This window comes from Pundamilia nyererei, unplaced genomic scaffold (assembly GCF_000239375.1).
Source record: "Pundamilia nyererei isolate P.nyererei 1_Seehausen unplaced genomic scaffold, PunNye1.0 scaffold00183, whole genome shotgun sequence".
NCBI classification, from domain to species: Eukaryota; Metazoa; Chordata; class Actinopteri; order Cichliformes; family Cichlidae; genus Pundamilia; species Pundamilia nyererei.
Window position 1 is genome coordinate 1,179,867 of NW_005187584.1, and position 16,627 is coordinate 1,196,493.

The following is a 16,627-nucleotide window of genomic DNA, read 5'->3' on the forward strand; positions in this document are numbered from 1 at the left end:
TTGGGCCTGGACCACTCCCCCTCGTTGCTCCTCCATTGGTCCGAGCCCACATCAATCTGGTGATTTCCAAGTGCCCCTCAAGTTTGAAACTTTTTTTACGAGTGGGAGGAATCGAGTTACAGCAAACTGTGGTAACTGATCGCAGCAGCCGAGGGAAGAAAACACGCGTTCAATAATTTACACATCTGTGCCGAGGACACGGTTACAGAACAAAACCTGAACTGAACAGCAGCGAGGACGTTTCACGGCCGACACGCAGCAGAACGAGTGGAAGAAAACCTGAATATGCTGTGAAGTGAATTCATCTGCTCTGCCAGGATGAACTCTTTTCGCTCACAGTACTAACTTGCTGTGATCTGGCTGACCGTGTCCCCGTGAAGCTGAGGAAGGTGAGTCCCACCAGTTCTTAATGAGACCTCCCAGCGGCCTGTGGTTAAGCCAGCTCCCCCTCCTCTCCTCGGACAAACACGGACTTGATGAGAGCTGTTTTTGTTTTCTGCGTTTCTTTACGTGTTTGACAGCCTCCATGTTTGGCTCGAGCTCAGCGGAAGTAACGGCCAATCAGTTCGTGCGTGATTGGGATACTTTAGCGTCTGATAAGAGATTTAGCGGCTAACGGACCGTTTCCGAAGCGAAGGAGAGTCGCTCGGGTTGTTGGTTTAATAAGATGTGGACGCGGTGCGAGAAATGAAAGATAAACCGAGTTTGTGCTTCTCCACGCGGAGGATCATTAGGATCATGTGTCTGCTGTTATTAGTCATTGATTGGTAATGAGAAAGCACCGCTGAAGCTCTGACTGTGGGGGTGGTGTACTCTACTCTAGACCGTGTTTGCTGGATTTAATAGGAAGGCATTAACGTTTATTAGTAACCATACTGTACACACTACAGTGGGACTGTGCAAAAGTCCATGATCATTTTGTTTACAAGGACCTGTGCCTTCTTGTAATCTTTCACAGTTCTCCTTTGGATACTGGCTGCGTTTTAAGCCCAGTCCTTGTACCTTTTTGTTGAACCACTTGTGAATCATACAACCACAAAAAGGAACCAAAATCGAGGGACAAACCAGCATTGTGTCTACACGTGACCGACAACTTGGCAGAGAACCAATTTTAAATGGTATCTTTGGGCACTTTGTTACTAACAGCCTGTTGCAAAAACGCATCATTTGTTAAACAGTTTCAAAATGGTAGTTTTGATGCCGCAGGAGCGATTAGCTGAAAACCTGCCATATCTCCACATGGTCTGCAGTGAGTCCTTAAAAAGTCTGAGGCACGTGGAGGGCAAAAGCAGAAGTGGCAGACTTAAAAATAAAAACTACCTACAGTATTAAGAAATAATGAGGGGGGGGGAGGCTGCAAATACCTGACAAAGGACCGGAGAGATGCATCTGGGCCTTCAATCGATCCAGCTACTGTTTGCTGAAGCCTCATCAGAAATTGTCCCAGTGGAAGAGTGACTGTCAATAGGTCATTTTTAAAGAACTCCAAGAAGTGCAGTGATAACGGTTCTTCATCAATGCAGTGAAGGACGCAGATGCGTATGGAGGTCAGGAGAGATGTGCAACAGTTATGTATTAGCCTCACAGTCTAATCCTCAGCTTATCAAAATCAAAACTGTGGGAAAAACCCTCTAACACGCACGTTTTGTAACACATTGCTGTGTTTACATTGCAAAGCTTTTCTCCATGACAAGGCCGGGGGTGGATGAATAGCGTCACTGTGCAGTGGCGGCACACATTACCACGCTCAGCCTCAGAAGGCATGTTAAATGAAATATGTCCTTGGATTAGGACTCGGAGGTCCGTCTCTCCGTGCGCAAGCAAAACTGCTTTGGCATTTTTCGACCTGCTGTCTTTTAGTTGCAAAGCCTTCCTTTGTAGCGTCGTTGTTGGTGGCAACTGCAACAAGTGAGCCGAGGAAGAATGAACAATAGAGTAACTGCAGGACCTCATTTCAACACCTGCTGTCTTTGAAAAGGGAAAGGTGGAGGCTGTGCCTTTAAATCCTCCTAAACTGCATATTTAATTGGCTATATTTGTCTCCTCTTACTCTTCAGAAATGACGATGGGCATTTTTCTGGACTATTTTCCAATAACAGGTCATAACCTTTCCACAAATCCCTGAAGCGATTGCCTTCATTTTCTAAATGAAAGCCTGCAGCAGGTTGTGCACTGGTCATGCAAAGCAAAACCACCTCCAGTGTTTGGGAAGTGGGATCATTATTTTTGAGGTTTTGCTGTATGCAAGATGAATTGGTTAATCAGTGTAACAATCAATAATGAGAATAATCATAAGTTATAGCTGTAAAGTAATCATATTGGCTTCCATTGCTACAGACAGCCGCAGAATAACTGATGGCAGGTTTTAAGAACTATAAATATGTTTTCCTCATTAATCGTGGCTTTTGTGTTCATTGTTTTTTATACTGTATGATTTTTGAAAGACAATCAATAATATATAAAGCTTTCCCAGCAGGATTAAGCAGACGCTGGTAAGCCTCGTCTGTTTGTATTTCCGTGTAACTCTATCTGTGCACATCTCCTCCTTTGCGTGTCTTGTCGAGCAGGACAAAGCAGTCACGTTGCTCTACATTCCCCATGCAGTGTTATTAAGGGCAGTGCATGCAATTGCGGCAGTAATCCCAGAGACACTGTTGGTCCTGCTGAGGAGACGCCATGGTAACTCATTAACAAGACAAGAGAGGTGTTTGACCTTTCTTTTACTGGCCTGCGACGCTCAGCCGAGCACGCAGGTGGCCGCTAAAACCCGTGATTCTGCATGAAAGGCCAGCGCTGTATGACCTGAAAATATCGTGACGTTACCTGAAATAAAGGCAGCGAGGGACGGTATCAGTTATGTCACAATCATATCCTCTCGTGCCGGTGACCCCTCTGTTTTCACTGATCCTCAGCCCTGCTGTTCTTGCAGCCAGGCGCGCTCCTTTTATTAAACATCAAGTTAGCAAATTATGCTCTCTGGGCTCTGAGGTAAGGCAAATTAGTCATCATGTGTCGTACTCCTATGGTGGCCTTAATTAAAATGTCACAGGCCCGGCCATCAGTCACAGCACGAGCAGCTTGACTATGTCCTGCATTATTTGCAGCGGTGTTAACGTGATAAATAATACAGAATTGAAACTGAAACACGCCAGTTAAAGCGAAGTAACAAGCGGGCTGTTTTTCCTCTCGATTTGTTGCCAGTCTTTCTCTTTGCACGTTGGTCCAAATTAACTGGGCTCTAAGTTAAAACAACTACCCACTTATGCATTTTAATGCAAGAACAAATGTTGTCAGTGAGTGCTGCGCTGGCCCCCAGGCAGCGCGGCAGCGACTGTATTCCCAGCCTTATTACACATGCGTAACACTGACTGATGTTCCTAAATTATTGCCAGCAGCTCGCAGTTGCTGTCTCTTACTGTATGCGCTGACGGCCCACCCTTTATCCGTATCCCACGTGTCTGCCTGAACCTGTTGCTCCACAGCAGACTGCTCTTAGCCTTTAGTCTATTTTAGTCCATATCGGCAGACTGAATTATTAATTTCCGATCCATTATGTGCCAATGCGTTAATTATTAATTGTTGAGCGGGCTCTGGCAGATCTGAGGAAAGTGTTAAAAAGAAAAGAAAATGGGGGGTGGGTTGGAGTGCGGTTTCTGAGCGAAAGGCATTGATTGCTTCCTTTCTCAGCAAATCTGCACAAGTCTTCAGAGATGACTGTGTGGGAAGCAGAGGGCTCGCCATTCAAAGCATGCATGTTGCATGTATGTGCCCCCGTCCGCGTGTTCTGCGTGCAATTATGGCTCTTCATGTCAGCACTGCTGAGCTGGATGAGTGCGAGCAGAGAGAGCATCATTACGCAGACATACAGCTGTTAGCACGTACAATGCTCCCAGCTCTGGCTCTATTAGCAGTCAGCACCTCCTCTGTTATGCAACACCTCAAGAGAAGAGCGAGACAAACACTACAAAAGTTGATGAAAGATGAAATTGCAGCGTTCACTTGTCCTGAAATCCTGCTGTTGATTCCCCAACAGTTGAGTGGCTCCATTGGAGCTCATTTGAGTGGCTACTCTCATAACACAAAGCACGGATGTACCTTATATAACAACCTGGATTGTCTATTGTATCTCAGAGTGGAGACAGATTATATCATACAGCTGGGGAGAATGTGTAGAGAAGTCTTTGTTTTTTTTCCCGTTCATTCAAGGTTTGCCACACAAAAATCAATTTAATGACATCGTTAATGTTTTGGGGGTTTTCCCCCCAAACCTGACACTTTGTTTTTCTTACAGCTCTGCAGTTTTACGAGGCTTTTAAATGGAAACGCTGGTACACTGGATGCATCTTTTTTAATAACTTGTGGAAGTTTAACCAGAAGCAAGAAAGCAAATACAACACACCAGTGTGTACACAGCAGGGCGTCATCCAGTCCAGTCCGGCAGCCGTGCAATAAATGCTTTGTGATGCTTATCATGCAGATTTTTTGTTGTGTCGAAGAAGTCTCGACTCCGCTCCTTATGTTGATGCTCGACTGTAATGCAAAATGCAGGGCAGCCATTAACCTTGCGCTGCTGCTCTAATATTACAATTAACTGCTGATTACTGGAAATAACCAGTAAGTAATCCTGAATTAAAAACTGAGTGCCGTCAGTTGTGCAATCAAGTGCTTTTTGATTGCTGGTTTGAATCTGAATGGATGAACTATTTAACCAGTGGGAAGCAACAAAAAATATTTTTCCAAAAAAGCAAATAAGACTAAAAACTCTTAAGAATAAATTGCTATTCATAAAAAAACCGATAAAAATATCGATCCTGTTTGCAGCACCTTTTGTCTTTTTGTGGTATCTGTTATTTTACTTGGACGACTACAGCAGGAAATGACAGGAGAGGAGCGATCTGGAGTGGTAGAGGATGTGGTAAAGGTCACTTGCATGCTCGCCGAGGTTTATGCTTTTGGAAAGGTGAGACTTAAAACCGGGAAAGAGTCTTCCTGTGTTTAATACACCTGGACGCATTATTTTGTGTTCGCAGCAGATAAAAATAGTTAGTGAGAAATGCCAGAGGTAATTATCGACACGTGATGCAGTGGAGAGCAGATAATGGGGCTGTTTTTTGTTGTTGTGCAGTGCACAATTCAGTATGATTTATGTCTCTTCAGTAATCGCCTCCATCCTGAAGCGGTGAAGATTTTTCTCTGCTGATGGAGTTGTCTTTTTCAGGGTCACAGTGCCCCAATCCATGTGACTAGCGATCCCTGAAGAGCATGAAAGTCGTGACATTTTCTGCTGCCATCAACCAATCACTTAGAGGATGAAGTGTCATGGAAAGTTCTACAGACTCTGCCAAAGCTTTTTTAGCAACTTTTGGTGGCCAAGCAGTGTAGAAACACATCTTTCACTGGTTTTTCTCTTTATGCTGGCTCTTATCAGCATCCAACAAGCTGTCTAGATTGGCAGCAGGTATTAAAGTGGTGGTATTTTGGTAGCTGTGACCTCCTCTTCCTCGTGAGGCACAACGCCACGGGTTAGAGTGGGCGGTAGCTACAGGTGTATCCAATTTGCCCCTCTTTTTCACCTGTCACACCTCAGCTTTAGTTTGATTGACAGGTGAGTATAGCGGATGCTGAGGCCGCAGCCTGGATCCTGAACAACGCTCCCCTTTGGAAAAGCAATGCTGCGCTCGTATCATGTTGGTTTCATCCTACATGTGAGCAGCCAGAAGCCAAAAACATGTTTGTGTCAAGTAGCACGTGTGGACCATAAAACAACACGTGCAAATCAAATAATGCTGAAATAATGTCAATAACTATCCCCTTTGTTGGGGAAATGTAAATCGTTTTGGTTAGATTTCCAGTTTTTGGGCCTTTATGGAAATTTCTTTAGAACTTGTTTGTACATTGTGATAGTTTTAGGGTTGGGGTGCCATCACTAATGCATCAGACCTCAGGTTAAGTTAAACACTGATTGTTTCCACTGTGAGGATTTTGTAAATCTTCTTTGTTTTATAAATTTGGAAGTTGCATATTTTGAAATTCTAAACTGTTTGTTGTTGTTGTTGTTTCGTTGGGCTCATTGAATCGGAGCCTGACAGATATTAGATTTTTGGGACAAATTATTTTTACATTATTTTTCAGCTACAAGTATCGCTTTCTGATAAGGTTCAGGATCTTCTTTTTAAAAATGCCACTGAAACCATAGATGGTATAAAATAGACACAGATTCCAGGCCTGAAAAGTGAAGGCAACAATTAAGTTTAAATTAATTAATACATTTTGATGGCGAGTCTGACCCATCTCTCAGTCGGCACATCTGGTTTCAAAATGCAAAGCTAGCAATGGCAACCCCAAAAATGGGCGACGGCATACCGACGATGACAGAGCGCATGTAAGATGTTTGCATTGGCTCTGATATGAGCCGATGCTAATATGATTACTAACATCTTACATATGTCTTTGGGGGTTAGTCCTTGTGACCTTTGGCCTCCTTTAAGGGGGAAAAAAAAGGGAGCTTTAGTGATGACACATTCATTCGGCTCGATGAGTTATTATTTCTGTCATCATACAATGAAATCCAACTATAGTGACGAAAAAGTATTTTAAATTGTGGCATTTGTTTGGTAACTGGGAGCGTCGAGGCTGTAGCCACTACATCAAGATCTTGTTGCTGTCTTTACAGCTCGTCTTCTCTGTATCAGTGTAAAAGGTCACAGTGGCCACATTACAGAAACACTAACTGAAAGTGACAGCCAGTAGGAGTTGTCATCCCACTTATTCCTCTTTTCCCATATGACCTGGAGAAGCTTTTAGCTGCCGCGTCTCCACCGCAGACAGCGCTTTCACCTGCCCTGAAACTCAAACAAAGGAAATTAAATGTAGATAATAAAGGTGGCTATCCGGCTTTAATAGTCCTCTGAGGAGTGGGGGGGGGGGGGCATTTTTTTTTTTTTTTTTTTTTTTTTTTTTAAAGTCATCACAGCTTCTCGTCACCGCGATCCTTCAGCCAGGCTGCCACGCAGGCTTGACAGGCCTGTCTGCACCTGCAGGCGGGAGCGTCCCTGGGTTCATTACCCAGGCTCCCTTATTGTCTTGAGACATCAATCCGACACTCTGTGGGGTCTGGTTTCATTTCCCATGAGTCATCTTTGCTTTGAGATTTTTGCTCAGTGTCTATATGAGCGAGTGCAGCTCATTTTGAGTGAGTATATGAGTTTGTGACTTGTCTCACTGCTGCAATTATAAGTGCTGAGCTCTCGGCTGCTGCAATCTGTCTTTGTTTCATGTTCAGCTGCTCAGTAAGTCGGCCTATCAGTAACGTGTGTGAGCCAACAGATGTTTGTTCCTCTGATGTCTGCGTGCACTGATGACTGTGGCTCGTACACTTTGCCACAATACTCAGCAGGATTTGCTGCTGTCATGTCTTGTTTTGCCTTAAATCCGTTAAAATGTTGCCTCTAAATACTACGGAGACGCCGTGTTGGGGTTGGCGGGCTGTCCCTGGACGCCGCCGCGCTTCACAGGCCATTTAGATTTGGCACTAAGCGCTTTGGTGCAGCAGAGTCACAGAAGAAAAATAGGATTTGAATCGAAAACCTTTTCATCGCTTGTCCCTTGAGAGCATGTTTTCGCGAAACCTTTAGCTTTGGGCGGGGACTAAGAGCCGGAGTGAGGATATCCTTCCGTCCTCGAGATAAGAGTGTCAGGAGTCTGTTTGTCACTCTTAAGCCTCGAGTGAAGCCAGAGGCAGACAATGCTGAGAGCCAGACATTTGAATTGTACGACAGGCGAACCCTCCACCCTTCCCCACTTCTTGCCTTCCTCCTCTTCCAGCTCGTTGGCAGGCCTCGGAGAGTCGACAGCTACGACGCCTCAGATCTGCAGCAAAAGTATAATTTAATGAGCGCCATGAAATCACCCTTGAGCCTGTAAATGGCGTCTGCCCATTATCCATTTGCACTTTTCGAAACTCTCGTACATCCATCAGCGGAGGCAGAGAGAGGATGGAGGCTGATGCAGACGCGTGTTCTGATAAGTGCATCTCCTGTGGAGGCCGTCCTCTGTGATTAACTCGTGTCAACGGGACAAAGTGACGTTTCTTTTCTTCCAGTTGTCACTCGCATAGAAATAAAGATTCCAAGTTCAGGTTTTGTTTGTTTGGGTTTTTCTCTCACTCTGATCATTAGTGTCTTTCTCATCTTATCCGTTTCACACGCGTTGCATCAGAGCAGGATTTTCTGTAACAAGCGTAGCACGGCAAGTTTAGAGCTACGAAGCGGTCGATAGGGATCTGCCAGTGATCCTTGATCGGCGCGGCGAGAGGCCCGATTAAATGTCCAGCGCCTGCAACAAGACGCTGCGAAAACTAGATTTGGCGTGAGACGGTATATAAATGACCCCTCGTGCTAACGCCCACAGTTATTTCCTGCATGTTTCAGGGTTGATGTACAACAAACCTCCACCCCGGCTCTGCCTCTCCTCGCTCCTCTCTGGGAAGCATCCTGCTGACACTCTCTCCGAGGAGTCTTATTGATATTCTTCGAGAGGCATTGCAGAGAGAGCAAGGGAGGAATGAAAGTCACACACTGTAGCAGGCAGCAGATGCGCTACCTTCCAGTACCAACGGCGGCAAACGTCACAAGTCACCCAGCAGGGATGTGTCAGCGCTCTGCGTCGGCTGCACTAATTGCACCTCTCACGCTTTGTGTGCACGTTATCCGGATTATTACGGAGAGGCAATTTGCCATTCATGTATTTGTTTACAGTTAATCCTCTTTAAAGTGGAGACGTATGGCGTGAAGAGTAATCACTTATGATGCGAACAGGACATTTGTTTCAGTGCAGCAGCCACGCGTTCGGCGACGTGCGGTTCGTCAGAGGATTTATACAGGGTGTGACTGTTTGCCTCATTTTTATGCGCATTGTTTTCCACTAATCCTCACATTTGGCTGAGTCATTGTCATTTTTTTTTTTTTTTGCTGTGCGATCAGTTTACACAATCGGACGAAAATAAGTTTATTAGCCGATTAGTCAGCCGACAAAAACGACCTGGATTTGTTTTAGCTGGACACAAACTAGTCGCTGCCTCCTGCACCAGTCTTTCAGAATCAGCTCGCTTTCAGTATATTTAATGAAGCCATGCAGAATTTTTACCTTCACGCTTTACAAGCACAGGGGTCAAAGGTTATGATGCATTTTTAATCAGCTGTTTCTCAGGTGGTTTGATGGGAACTAAATTTAGCTGTTTTTGTTTGTTTTAGTCCCAGAAAAGTCAAAGTTTGACCTTTGTCTTCATCAGACTAAAGCAGTCTTCACAATCCAAGATATTATTATATTCCAAAAAGATTTTAGCTTCAGTTTTTCTTGAGACAAAATGATTTTTCTTATTTTAGATTTAAAGTATTAAAGTTTAAACTAAAAGTAAAAAGGAGCCAAAAGTGGAGTGCCAACGTTTGGTGCTTTTTGTTTTGGACACTTTTCAGTAGCAGAATGTGCTGAGGTTTCAGTCTCGACCCTACAAGCTCAGCTTGATTCGTACATCTGCACTGAAACGTTGCCTCAGGCTGATCCTACGTCAGTGGCAAACGCTGTTGGCACCGTTACTCTCGTGCGTGAAGGTGGGATTTCCACCTTTGAGTCGCTCCATCCTCTCCTGACCATTTTGGCATATCTACAGCTTAGATGACGGTACAGGAGAAATCTTTGTTGGGTGATTTCCGTTAAATTGAAAGTGTGTCATTAACGTGTCAGGACACCGCTGCAGCTTCATTTACAGCTCGGCTCTCAAAGCCTCGACTCTTTTCTGAAACATATTCTGTCATTTGGTGTTTTGACGACGGGGTCGCCGAACCGCCGTCTAACACGTCGGGCCAAAATCTTCCAGACATGTTCAATTTGTTGACATCTAGCGACTGCAAAGGCCAAGCATATGACCAACATCGTCTTCATACTCATCAAGCTGTTCACCGACTCCCCTCGTGCTGTACCGTGACTCATCAGGATGAAGGTGATCGCTCAGAACAATTTCATATCTGTTTTCAGTCCCCGCGTAGGTGACGCTTCACATTATTGGTTTAGTTTGTCACCTGTCTGTATATCAGAATATTTATTTATGTAAAACCGAGGCCTGTGTGTTTGTTTACAGAGCTCTGTTTACGGCAGAATAATTTTACATAATTATTAGGAAATAAATTGCAGCAAAGGAGACTCTTTGCATGTTTTCACGGCACATACTCGGCAGTAAACACTGAAAATAAATCGGTGCCTTTAGATTTAAGTAATATTAAACATTTATGAGGCAGAAAATCTAAAGACTAATAGTTTGCCTATATGTTCATAATGATGTAGGAAACGTGACGTCTGCGTACAGATGGCGGTGCTGTATTAGATTGTGAAATGCTGTGCACTCATCTTTTAGGGACCAGCAATATTTGTACCATATTTTCATGAATATTCCCAAAAAGACACATTTTTAAAGAACCTCCAGGAATTTTGAGCATTTAGTTTAAATTTCAAAGAAATCCATCAAACGGTAGGTGAGAGCTTTCAGTCCAAAGGTGCAAACACATTACGACGCCACTGTGACCACAGCGCCTGCAAGAGCTCCTAATCCGAGCGTGCAAAGATTGACACGTTTTAACTGCACGCTGTGACCACTTCCTGCCCAGCCAACAGGCGGAGGAAACGATGACACGTGCATCTCTGCTACACAGCATACTGTACACTGGAGTTTGGATCAAGTCCACAGGAGGAAACTCTTTCTTGGCAGGTTTCCCTTCAGATTCACGTCAGGTGTGCAGTTTAAGTCTGTAGCTCTCTGTTTGTAAATACAGCTTAGATTTGCTGTGGTTTCTTCCCAGTAGCCCTAACGATCTATTAAACTGCAGAGACCACTGACATGATGCAGTGAAGCCAGCGCTGAGCCCAGCACGTGTCATGTCTGGTATCTAAACACCAAAAGCAACTGAGTAATGTTATCGTCTCGAGTGGCTAAAAAATATCAAACCCTGATCTGGATCTTTATTATATGAAGGTTTAGACTTAGAAATAAATTCCTGCCATTGTCCCACTTCTTCCTTGTGGATTCGTTAATATGTTACATGATGCGGCGTCCGCCCAACCCCTCCATCACGAGTCCCAGTGAAACGGCGAGCAGAGGAGAGAAACTGCAGCAGACTCTCACACTGCTGAAATTAAATTAGTGTCCACAAAATAGGTCAGTAACTTGAATAAAACGCTTCTTTGGGTTTTTGAGGCACTGAGTGGACACTCTGCACTGCGCTCGTACATCTCACCATCACTTATACTCACTTTATAAACACAATGAGGGCCAACGGTTTCAAAGAGAGAGGCTCAAACGCACTCAGCATGCAGGCATGATGAGACCTAAAGTAGAGAGAGGAGAAGCTCAGATTGCAACGATTACGTCTGTTTACTGTTTTAGTAAAGCCAAACACCGTATTCAGTTTCATTTAGAGTTCCTTTCTGTATATTTCTGAGAGTGCGAACCTCTAAAAATGTTGAACATGTCCGAACAAAATGAAACTCGTAACACAGATGCCCCTTCCTTCACCCTCATTCTTCCCCCTGCATTATAAGGCAGGCGTGGAAAATGACTGCGGTGCCTGTTTACGCTCGTGCGCTCTGAGGTTATCCTTGGAGATCTGCGAAAGTTAGAGAGGGAGTGCTCAGGAAAATAGATTTTTGTTGCTTTATTGCTTTAAAAGGAGACTGTTCAAGCCTAAAGAAGTGACCTGCAGAAGGCTGCTGAAACGATACGGCGTGCTGCGCTCTCGCTCGCTCCCCTCAGCGAGGCTCTGAAAGCCGGCAGACCCGATGACCCCCCGCCCCTCCTTCTGAGCCTCTATCACGGGCGCAGCCTTTCACTGAGTCACCCCACTTGCCACACAAACACACACTCAGAAACGACATGCATAAATAAATCCACACATGTGCACAGTGGGCTCTGTCTGCCTCCTGCTCGCCTTGTTTCGTCAGTGCATTCAGCTGATGAGACGTTCGGATTACTTTGCCTGCTTTGCGTGGTCGGGATGTAACTGACTTTACTCCCACACGTGTAATGACACATTCTTCTCTAACTACCTTGCAGGCACCGAGCCAGAGGGTTGCTGGGACTAATTTGACAGCTGCCACGGCTCATTATCTGATAAAGCGGACAGTTCTCGGCCCCGCAGTTTAAACAGAATTCGACGATGCTATATCTTCACACATTGTGTGTTGGTAGTGTGGTATTCTTGGCTCATTTTGCTTTTGATATGAGAAGGTCAAAGAGGACATCTAAGAAACGGTTCTTGTTTTATTTCTCAATTTGTGCCAATTTTAGAAAACTTTCAAGATGTTTTCACGTTGATGGGGGTTTATCCATAAGACTGTGGCTTGATAGCATGTTCTCTCTGTCTCTTCTCGACCCAGACTTGACCATGGACTCCTTCAGCACCAAGAGCCTGGCCCTGCAGGCGCAGAAGAAGCTGATGAGCAAGATGGCTACCAAGAGCGTGGCCAGCCTCTTCATCGACGACACCAGCAGCGAAGTGCTGGACGAGCTGTACCGCGTCACCAAGGAGTACACCCGCAACCGCAAAGAGTCCCAGAAGATCATCAAGAACTTGATCAAGATGGTGGTGAAGCTGGGAGTGCTCTACAGAAACAACCAGTTCAACAGTGAGGAGCTGATCCTGGTGGAGAACTTCAGGTGACGACCGTCATTTATCGCTCTCGTGTCTACACGAGGCAGTTTAGACCGAAGCCCAACTTTGCTGCTTCTCCTTCAAAGCCATGTTATAGTTTCCTGGTATGTGAGCATGTTAGGGTCCATGTTGGCTGATGTACCAACTACGTATGCTACAGATGAGCACCAGTTATATTTATTTAAAGGACATAAATGGGGATCATCCTCTGTTGTAGGGGTGGGTGGTATAAACAGTATACGGTAGAAACTATGAATTTAGCCAACGGTAGAGATTTTGACTGTACCGCGCATGTTGATGGTGTCATCAAGCTGCGCCTGTTTTCGTCGAAAGCATTGCAGCGGCTGCAAACATCACCTGCAAATAATGGCGGGCGACAGTAAGTGCAAAGAGACGGCACGTTTTTGAATATGGGGAAAGCCAAAAACTGCGCTTCCTCCACTTCTGTACCATTGATTCATTAATGTTGAATTCTCTGCAGCTGCTCTATTCCCATGTTGTTGCAGTATATTAATGACTAACCTCGTATTGTGGATGGATGATCTCAGCTGTTCTCCTGACTGAAGTTTGGTCCGTTTACAGCATCCTGCCATGCGATTGCATTTGTCCCTAACCATCAGGAACCCTCACGTTAACTATTATCGAGGGGAAAAAAGTTAGCGTTCATCCTCCAGCTTCACTGTGTTTATGCTAACATAGCTGTGTCGCTAGCGATCATGTAGCACGGCGGTCCCCAACCCCCGGGCCTCGGACCGGTACTGGTCCGTGAGTCGTTTGGTACCGGGCCGCGAGAGTTGAGGCTCAAGCATGTTAGGGATCATCATCTGTTGATGCACCACCTACGTATGCTACAGATGAGCACCAGTTACATTTCTTTAAAGGACATGAATGGGGATCGTCCTCTGTTCTGGACACAGACAGTATGTGAAGGTCATTTTATCACCACTTTGTTTTGTCAGAGACGAACCTGCTGGAATAATATCTGTACAAAATCAGAAGTTTATCAACCTGCTGGTTCTTTAACAGCGATGCTACATTTTACCTTTGATTTCTTTTTCTTTCTTATGAAGCGATGCGGCTCTTACAGCAGAGTCCTCATCGCTGCAATAAACGATCGGTTACTCGACTGTGTCTGAGCGAAGTACAAGTCGTGTTATATTGTTGGTCAGGAGGCTGGAAGCCTTGTGAAACATTGAAGATGTGATTCTGGGGAGAAGTGCAGTTAAAGGATGTTTCTGTGTGCTGATGGAAGCAAATTAAGGGAATGGACATTTCCATCAGTTTATGTGTTTCCAGTAAAACCGAGCTCGGAGGGACACAAAGCTGACACAAGCGCTCAGTGCAGAGACGGGTTATTATATTAGCATGGAGATGTGAGCTTTGCACAGGACAATACTATAACTAATATATGGGGGTTGTGAAAGTTTTCTGGAGAAATTCCTGCGGCAGCACTTTCTATTTTTACTTCTGCTGCTCTGGTCAGAATTAGAAAGTGACAGCATCTCCTCTCTCTTGTCTCCTCGCAGGAAGAAGGTCCACACTCTGGCCATGACGGCGGTCAGTTTCCACCAGATCGAGTTCACCTTTGACCGGCGCGTCATGAGCGCCATCTTGAATGATTGCCGCGACCTGCTGCACCAGGCCATCAAGCGCCACCTGACAGCCAAGAGCCACTCGCGAGTCAACCACGTCTTCAATCACTTTGCCGACTGTGACTTCCTGGCGACTCTGTACGGGCCCTCGGAGGTTTATCGCGGCCACCTGCAGAGGATCTGTAACGGGATCAATAAGATGCTCGACGAAGGCAACCTCTGACCTCTGCCTCGGCGTTAGGCTCGTTTACCTCGACTCATCACGAAGCATTTCTTCTTTTTTTGAGACAACGATCGTGAACATTTTTCTTTTTCCTTTGTTTGTGTTTGCGTTTACTGTAACATCGAAATTCGCTTGGCAACTTTGTCCAAAGTGTATTTCTTTTTCCAGCCTTCTTTTTAATGAATGTAAAACTTCATGCTCTTATCTCCATAGCCTTGACAACTGTGCCTTAAATAGCATATTTTATCTTCGTTCCAAGGGCTCGCTTTCTCTCTGTCACTTCAAAAAGGCAAGAAACCAGGCACAGGCCTCCAGCTGTATCTGTTAAATGGACAAAAGTGGGTCTGGGAGCAAAACGAGGAGAAGAGAGCGAATTTCCAAGGACAAAAAGAAGTTTTACTGTCTGTTTGCTTTTCCTGAAAGCAGTGTTGCACTCGATCCCAAACAAGCGCTGTACTGTAGTGAAACCATGTGAACGACGGCAGTAATCCTGCTCAGCCAGCATTTTGCGGCTCTCGCCATCATGCACTGAACTCTGGCCTTTTGTTTCGGAGCCACTTATAAACCCACATTTGCTTCCAATAGCCTGGTTTATAGCCACCACAACAAAGGCAAAGTATTTGGGTCATGGGGGGAATGTAAACTCGAAGGAATTTGAGCGTGCTGCGTGTTGTTGATCGTCTCTGCGCCGACTCGAATGTCTCGCCGCCTGGACGCTCATCTAGCCTGAAAAATCACGGCCGGGCGGCGAGGGCGGCGCACAATGTGGCACCAGGTGCAAAGATTGCTCTGGCATTTTGTCAGAAGGGAATTAAGCGCCAACTCGGTCGAACCGCTCGCCGTAACGGATGCCGTTAGTCCGGGGTCAGCTGTGTTTCAGGTTGGGGAGCCTCACGTTTATCCTTAAAAGCACTAAAACTCCAGCTCAAATTCTGACTGATCCCAACTAAAAAGTGAGCAGGCAGATGAAAGACTGCAGCGCCGTGTCTGTGAAGAGCGCCGGGCAGAGCACGGAGATTAGAGCAGAGACAAACACAGCACCTGATTGTGCTCTCCCACTGCAATTATCGCTCCCCGCTCCGGGGTGGCGTAATGGCTGGGAGCCGGCCTCCGTCGAGCAGCCACTCCATTTCACCGCACGGCAGCCTCGTGTGATGAGATGGGGATAACGTCTCTGTTTGCGCGATGCCAGTCCTTCTAATGGAGTGAAAGATGATGTTGTGTTTCTCCCTTACAAAGGAGTATATGAGTAGTTACTACAGCCCTCTCCAACCTTGCATAATGGGCATCCTTCCTTTTTTTTGTCTGTGTTTTTGTATCACTGAGCCTGTCTGGGAGATTGTTTTGTGCCGCGGCCTCATTTTGTAGTGTGTGTGTGTGTGTGTGTGTGTGTGTGTGTGTGTACCTGTGAGAGAATTGGAAATTGAGCCGTGTAATAAGCGCTGTGCATTCCCAGATAGGATTGCTGAAACTTTAACTTCTTCTGCAGCAGCTCTGCCAAAGAGAGAGGAGAGAAGGGACTGCTGTTACTTAAAAAGCACTCTTTTTTTCCAGGACACTTCAGAAAATGGTGTGAACGTGATCGTTCTAACCCCTTAATGGTGAAAATGAAGACCGAGGTGGTGGCTGTTGTCATTTTAGTCCTGCGCCGGTTTAATTGTGAGATGACTTCTCATTTGTTAGATTCATTTAAGCCCAGCCTCATCATTTTGGGAAGGCTTTGAAGTAAATCCTTTAATTGTCTTTAAATGCAATTTTCTCCAGATCCTCCTCATCTCAGGGCGAGTTTCAATCTCACTCCTTCTGAAATCCACCAAAAAGCAGCACGAGCCCTGGAAACAGTCGCACTTATTTTACTCAAACGTGCTTTTCTTCTTGCATTTTCACTCTTGTGACTGTGGTGAGTGTTTTTATTTTCACTCGTGTACATAGGATTGTGTTTGTGCGTTCTCTGTATCCAGACACAACAAATTTAATACAAAATGCTTTTTTTTAAAAACTGATACATTTCCTGTCTTTTTATTTTTGTCTTAATCACCATCTCCTTATCTGGATGGTGGATGTTTCTGACCCGATCAGGAGGGTCATCTGACTGCAGCTGACCTGGATTTAGT

At 45.2% G+C, this 16,627-nt stretch overlaps 1 protein-coding gene across 1 annotated transcript; it reads left to right on the top strand.

Moving 5' to 3' along the window:
- Positions 1-16,516, top strand: tnfaip8l1 (tumor necrosis factor, alpha-induced protein 8-like 1). Its single transcript, XM_005746811.2, has 3 exons — positions 1-389; positions 12,424-12,703; positions 14,225-16,516. Exons 2-3 carry the CDS (start codon positions 12,432-12,434, stop codon positions 14,511-14,513), a joined length of 561 nt encoding a protein of 186 aa, XP_005746868.1. The 5' UTR covers positions 1-389; positions 12,424-12,431; the 3' UTR covers positions 14,514-16,516.
- The last annotated feature ends 111 nt before the right edge of the window (positions 16,517-16,627 follow it).

Bases quoted from the DNA above. Each gene is read 5' to 3' on its own strand.
- tnfaip8l1 (XM_005746811.2), top strand. From the start codon at position 12,432: ATGGACTCCTTCAGCACCAAGAGCCTGGCCCTGCAGGCGCAGAAGAAG. The intron at 12,704-14,224 runs GTGACGACCGTC...GTCTCCTCGCAG, and splicing joins ATCCTGGTGGAGAACTTCAG to GAAGAAGGTCCACACTCTGG.